Source organism: Panulirus ornatus, chromosome 8, assembly GCF_036320965.1.
Source record: "Panulirus ornatus isolate Po-2019 chromosome 8, ASM3632096v1, whole genome shotgun sequence".
In the NCBI taxonomy this organism is placed as follows: domain Eukaryota; kingdom Metazoa; phylum Arthropoda; class Malacostraca; order Decapoda; family Palinuridae; genus Panulirus; species Panulirus ornatus.
Genome location: NC_092231.1, coordinates 36,886,286 through 36,893,785, shown reverse-complemented (window position 1 = coordinate 36,893,785; position 7,500 = coordinate 36,886,286). Strand labels below are relative to the sequence as shown.

The 7,500-nt window shown below is 46.5% G+C and overlaps 1 protein-coding gene across 6 annotated transcripts in view; it reads right to left on the bottom strand.

Annotated features, from left to right (window-relative positions):
• LOC139749902 (tetratricopeptide repeat protein 28) overlaps positions 1-7,500 on the bottom strand; it is a 655,954-nt gene that overhangs the window by 84,124 nt on the left and 564,330 nt on the right. For all 6 annotated transcript variants that reach the window (XM_071664304.1, XM_071664299.1, XM_071664301.1 and 3 more), the window contains one exon: positions 5,276-5,502. In XM_071664304.1, the coding sequence (XP_071520405.1) occupies positions 5,276-5,502 (227 nt within the window). The remainder of the gene's footprint in view (positions 1-5,275; positions 5,503-7,500) is intronic.

Below are 7,500 nucleotides of genomic sequence, written 5' to 3'. Positions count from 1 at the left end.
GACCTTTCCAAATGCATTTGAGGTCACTAATGGTGTGCCACAGGGTACTGTCTTGAGACCATCACTCTTCGAGATCTATATATATGACTTTTCACTTTAAAACCATAATATCTGGAACTTCATTATCTGGAAACTATATGTTAGGTTCTGATACTTTAGGAAGTTTACTGAATCTTTATGTCTGGAGCTTGAACTGCTGGATGGAACTCCATATAGCCATATGAACTTCCTTCATGCTGATGTCCTAGCAACTGTGAACATCTTCCAGTAGATAATGACACATTCCAGCATCTGTTGACAGTACCAAGTAGCTATTGACGGCTTCCCGCAGCTTCTGAGAGCCTCCAGCAGCTGTCAAGAGCCTCCAGCTGTTACTTGCCAGCAGCAACTGTTGATAACTCCCAGCAGCTGTCATCGACTGATAACTTCCAGTAGCTGTCAGGAGCCTCCAAAGTTACTTGCCAGCAGCAACTGTTGATAACTTCCAGCAGCTGTCATCGATTGATAATTTCCAGCAGTTGTCAGGAGTCTCCAGCTGTTACTTGCCAGCAGCAACTGTTGATAACTTCCAGTAGCTGTCATCGAGTGATAACTTCCAGCAGTTGTCAGGAGCCTCCAGCTGTTACTTGCCAGCAGCAACTGTTGATAACTTCCAGCAGCTGTCATCGATTGATAACTTCCAGTAGCTGTAAGGAGCCTCCAGCTGTTACTTGCCAGCAGCAGCTGTTGATAACTTCCAGCAGCTGTCATCGATTGATAATTTCCAGAAGCTGTCAGGAGTCTCCAGCTGTTACTTGCCAGCAGCAACTGTTGATAACTTCCAGCAGCTGTCATCGAGTGATAACTTCAAGCAGTTGTCAGGAGCCTCCAGCTGTTACTTGCCAGCAGCAACTGTTGATAACTTCCAGCAGCTGTCATCGACAACCGTCAAAGATTATTCAGAAGTTTAATACCAATGTCTTAATCTGAGGTTCTGGATGAAAAGCTTCTGAAAAGTTCTCTTTTATTTATGTTGTGTGGAGAGACTGTGTATCAGCGTGACAGCCTTTGATTTGGCTGAAGAACAGCGTTCACTTCCCCCATTAGAGACAGCGCAAAGTCCATCTCTCTTTTGATCTTGAGAGCACAGTAAGCTTCTCCTCTTTGCCATAACGTTGGCCTAACCAAGGAGCAGCGTCCACTTCCTTTACGTAAGTAATTAGGAGTCAAAATTCTTTATTAAGGACAGATAGATAAACGAGGCTCTTGTCAGTTTCGACTCCATCTCTAAGGCGTTCCGAAACGCTTCGGTCTATGAAGAACTTCAGTAGATTCTCGAAAATCTTCCTTACTATCAAGTTATGCATACTGATCTAATTTCGAAGACCTACAAAGTGAACTAGTGGTCTGTATCTAACAAGTGATTCAAAGACGTCCATATCTTCTGGAAACACACAAGTATTTATGGTTGTATTTCTACACAGTTTGGACGGGTGATTCGTCTTCTTGTGATTCGAACATTTAAGATCGAAGATTACGTAGGAATCAGAGAAGCTGTTCCTCTTTCACCAGCTGTCTCATTATTACAGTTATTACTTTAATATTGTTTACTTTATTCTATCTCTATCCTATTCTTCATTTCCTCTAACTTTTGTTATCATTATCATCATTATTATTATCATTATCATTATAATTATCATCATTATTATAGCATCATTATCATTATCATTGTTGTTGCTGTTATCATTATCATCATTGAAATCATTATTATCATTTTCATCATTATCAATTATCTTATCATTGTTATAACTATCATTATCATTATTATATCTATCATTGTTATCAGTATCATCACCTAGTGCTTGAAGACCAGACTCCACTCCAAGCAGCGAGTATCGAACCCTCGCTGGTAATGGTCCTTCTGGCTCAGGCCACTGCATCCCATTCTGTCCTCGCGTCTCTCGTTTCGTCTCTGCTGCTTATATAACCACCCGAGGCTTACGTGGGTGCATCTCGAAGTCCCCCTCCTGCTGAGTGGTAGCACATATTGGGTGCTTGGTGATGTGGTAAATCCATTTCGATAACAGCCGTCCCCGTAGGTTAGGGGGATGAGAGAAATTTCAGACAAGGTGATGTGAACGGGTGTCTGAGGTTGGCTGGCTAGGAGAAACATCCTTGATGACGTTACAGTCCTAGGACGTGGTGGCATTACCCGTGAGCACAAAGGAGAGCTATCCTTGATGTGCCATAGCCTGGTCTTTGAACTGACCCCGTGGAGGATCAGTGCACAGGCCACGCCATCATAGGCCTCTGAACTGACCCCCTAGAGGATCAGTGCAGAGGCCACGCCATCATATCCACTGCTCATGATCGAGCTCAAGAGGTCGCTATCATCGTGGCCATGACTGAGCTCAAGAGGTCGCTATCATCGTGGTCATGACTGAGCTCAAGAGGTCGCTATCATCGTGGTCATGACTGAGCTCAAGAGGTCGCTATCATCGTGGTCATGACTGAGCTCAAGAGGTCGCTATCATCGTGGTCATGACTGAGCTCAAGAGGTCGCTATCATCTTGGTCATGACCGAGCTCAAGAGGCCGCTATCATCGTGGACATGACTGAGCTCAAGAGGTCGCTATCATCGAGGTCATGACTGAGCTCAAGAGGTCGCTATCATCTTGGTCATGACTGAGCTCAAGAGGCCGCTATCATCGTGGTCATGACTGAGCTCAAGAGGTCGCTATCATCGTGGTCATGATCGAGCTCAAGAGGTCGCTATCATCGTGGTCATGATCGAGCTCAAGAGGTCGCTATCATCTTGGTCATGACTGAGCTCAAGAGGTCGCTACCATCGTGCTCACGAGGCTGAACGTAGCGACTCTGACATGGCAACACCAGCGAGTGCTTTTGCGAACGACCAATGGGTTACGACGCGTGGAAACCCTGGCGCATTAGTCGGACGGTCGGAAAGAGAGTGAAATTATGATCAGTGCGTCGTCGTACGACCAATGGGAGAGGTCCGTCCGACCATTCACCCGGCCTTCTTGACTGTGTGTGTGTATCGTGGTGGCCTCGCTCGCGCAAGACGCGTACACAACCACTGGCCCACTCGACTCTCCCTAACAAAAACTTGGCAAACTGTATAATCCCGGTGGGTGCGTGCGTGGAGAGGAGAGACAGGCGTATTGTGTGCAAGTTGTGATGCTTCAGCCCAGGCGAGGCAACATTACATACACACCTGCACTTAACCTCAAGCCACACCGCCTCTATGTTCAACACTCAGTCAACTGCATGTGCGTTTCTTGACCCCCCCCCCTCTTGAGCTCTGCGGTACGATCCTTGAGCACGACAGGAACAATCCTTGAGCACGACGGTACGGCCCTTGAGCACGACGGTACGGCCCTTGAGCACGACGGTACAATCCTTGAGCACGACGGTATGGCCCTTGAGCACGACGGTACGGCCCTTGAGCACGACGGTACGGCCCTTGAGCACGACGGTATGATCCTTGAGCACGACGGTACAATCCTTGAGCACGACGGTACGCCCCTGGAGCACGACGGTACGCCCCTGGAGCACGACGGTACGGCCCTTGAGCACGACGGTATGATCCTTGAGCACGACGGTACGGCCCTTGAGCACGACGGTACGGCCCTTGAGCACGACGGTACGATCCTTGAGCACGACAGATACGATCCTTGAGCACGACGGTACAATCCTTGAGCACGACGGTATGGCCCTTGAGCACGACGGTACGGCCCTTGAGCACGACGGTACGATCCTTAAGCACGACGGTACGGCCCTTGAGCACGACGGTACGATCCTTGAGCACGACGGCATGATCCTTGAGCACGACGGTACAATCCTTGAGCACGACGGTACGCCCCTGGAGCACGACGGTACGGCCCTTGAGCACGACGGTGCGGCCCTTGAGCACGACGGTATGATCCTTGAGCACGACGGTACGGCCCTTGAGCACGACGGTACGGCCCTTGAGCACGACGGTACAATCCTTGAGCACGACGGTACGGCCCTTGAGCACGACGGTACGGCCCTTGAGCACGACGGTACAATCCTTGAGCACGACGGTACGGCCCTTGAGCACGACGGTATGATCCTTGAGCACGACGGTACAATCCTTGAGCACGACGGTACGCCCCTGGAGCACGACGGTACGGCCCTTGAGCACGACGGTACGGCCTTTGAGCACGACGGTATGATCCTTGAGCACGACGGTACGGCCCTTGAGCACGACGGTACGGCCATCTCTGAACAACAGTAAGGCCCTTCAGTACCACGGCCTTACCTCTGACCCGACCCTCAAGCTTCAGGTCACAGACGGCCAGACCAATGTGCTCAGGGGTCGTGCCTTTGCGCACACAAGCCGTACCGCTGAGCCTCATAGGGCTAATACTTCTCCATGATCCGTGGAATTATTAGTCGCCAAGGCTGTAATGATCAATTTCTGGGACTAGCGTACAGTCGATGGTGTTGGCTACGTCGTGAGGGAGGGAGAGCTAGAGGAACGAGAATATCCAAATGACTTGATGCAACAGCGTGCGTTCAGCCCTGGGGTACGTCCATTACCTTTGCCCAGCAGTGAGCGTGGTACACGGCAATAGAGAGAGAGGGAGAGAGAGACAGACAGACACCATACCGAACAAGAGCACCTAATGTGATAGCTCACCAACGGAGCTGCTTGTAATCTGATCAAGGCAACCTTATGTGCCACCACAGCGAAATAACTTATACCTTATCTAACAAACACCTATTACAACATTAGCTACTAATTTAGATGACGTGCACGCCTCCTCAAGGCAAGACTCGATTACCCCCACGAAGGATGTTGTAACCTTATGCACCCAACTGTCGTAAAGGGAGTGCGTAAGCTGCGCCAGTGAAGAGGATCCTTCCCTGACGGGAGATGATGAGTGCTGACTTCGATGTTTCGTACCTCTTAACCCCAGCAGAAACCACAGGCAGGTCTAAGGTTTCATTTCCTTACAAAAGGACCTCTATCTCGAACATATACATCCAAGCTAACACTATGTTACTTGATAAATAACTGCATTACTTTAAAAAAAGTGCATCAGGACGTAAGGAAATAGTTAAGAATAATATCTTACCTTAAAAAAAATTGGTTATGTGAAAACTATCGCTTAAGAACCGTCTTACCTCACTGGAGAAGCTTGTGTTACACGACCAAGTTTATCCAGAGGGAACTTTCCACTAAGCTATCTAAATCGTTTGCCAGACACTTTACAAGAGGCCCTGTCCACGAGGGAGGACCATCACTGACCTTGTCCAGGGAGTTGAGGGCCCAGTAGGCGGAGGAGAGCGCCGAGAAGACAGATCCCCTGAGCTTCAGCGAGCAGGTGCCGATCTTCAGGGCGGACTCGAGGACGACGACGGCGGCAGCGTAGTGGCCGGCAGCCAGGAGCTCCTGCCCGATCACCGAGATGATCACGAAGGGGCTCTTGTCCAACCGCATCGTCTGTAGCTGGCGGTAGGTGGGCTCCAGCGTTGCTGTGGGGGGGAGGTAAAGGGAGAGAAAGTTAAGCTGGGTCATGTCGGGTCAATGGAGTACATTGGGAGGGACAGATAATATCAAATACCTAATGGTCTATGACCAGGTTATCTGCTGGAGGACACTGCCATGGGATGGACAGATAACAGAAGACCTTATGGTCTCTGACAGCTATACGAGGTTACCTATTTGGAGGATAGTATATGTTAAGGACAGATAACAGAAGACCTGATGGTCTATGACGAGGTTATCAGTTGAAAGACAGTTTATGGGACAGACAGTTAACAGAAGACCTGATGGTCTATGGTGAGGTTATCTGCTGTAGGACAGTTTATCGAATAGACAGTTAACAGAAGACCTGATGGTCTATGACGAGGTTATCTGCTGTAGGACAATTTATCGAAAAGACAGTTAACAGAAGACCTGATGGTTTATGATGAGGCTATCAGCTGGAGGACAGTATATGGAATAGACAATTAAAAGAAGACCTGGTAGTATATCGCGAGGTTTTATCAGCTGGAGGACAGTCGTAGGATCCCACATAGCTAAACTATATAGATGGGGACTTGAATACAAGAGAGGTGTTGCAAGTCGACGGGGTAGGCTAGGGTACAAGACTTAAGGTATGGAAGGTTACGTCAGGTCAATATCTCTCAGCAGGTAGGTATGATGCGGTGCATTCCTTCAAGTGAATCAAAGAACTCTGAAGAAATCATAGTCTCGAGTTCATGTTGTTTCACTGTACTATCCACTGCAGCCAGAGAGATGATACACTGAAGATGGTAGCTTCAGTGAAGACGACTACAGACTCTCAACACTGACTTCCTTAAGACAGCTACAACTGTTCTATCTTGAAGCAGTGATTTGTATTGAACCATGGAATGATTTCACCGCAAAGGAGGAACGAAACTAAAGCTCAAAAAAATCTATAAACACTTCAATAAAATACTAGATTCAGGCTCTGTCTCAATAACAAGTATCAGAGGATTGAAGTTTTTGAACAAATGAATATTCACAAAAAATATTTTCAAGGTATTTCGAGATCTCAAACAAATACTTCAAAATATATTGGCATTTCGTCAGTGCACAAGAGTTCTGCAGCGCTGAAGACCGTAAATACATCAGTATTGCCAGAAGTGCTAAAGAAAATAAAAAAAATATATATATATATATATATATATATATATATATATATATATATATATATATATATATATATATATATATATATATATATATATATATATATATATAGCTTAGCTGTAGCGCTCCCGCCTGCTACTTAGGGGTCCCGGGTTCGATCCTGGCTGTAGGAAGTTTGTATGTTATATGGGAGTGCGCGTTCATGTGCACTATTTACGTGTATATATATATATATATATATATATATATATATATATATATATATATATATATATATATATATATATATATATATAACACTGCCTGAATGTATTAGAGATGGTCACAGTATAGCAAGGGCACATCTTAAAACCACCACTGGGAATGATCTGTAAGTATGATGATGATGATGATGATGCTAACGAAGCATTTCCCGCGTATAACATCTCTGACCCACATGACATACGGCAGTCATCCGGTCCTGCTTAGCAGTGCGCTGGGCCCGTGTCAGCGTCACGCCTGACCAGCCCTGGAAATATACATATGTATTAAGAAATACGTTAGGAAACAATACGATGCACAAGCGATGCGTTCTTATTTTTGTCTTTTTTCTTAGAGCGAGGCCTGACCCTCATTATGAATACCTCCTTGTCACCTGGTAGAGCTGATGATCACTATAAGTTCTCGAAATGGAGAAATGTCAGGTTGAAAATTACACTAAATCTTCTCCGAAGTTCGTTAAAAACCGTTACGACCGTTGAAACGGTCCGGAGATTCGCAGTTTTTCTTGTTCACATGAAGATGGTCGTGCAGCTTTTGAAGAAAAAAAAAAAGAGAAAAAAGAAAAAGAAAGAGGAGGCTAAATTAAACATGAA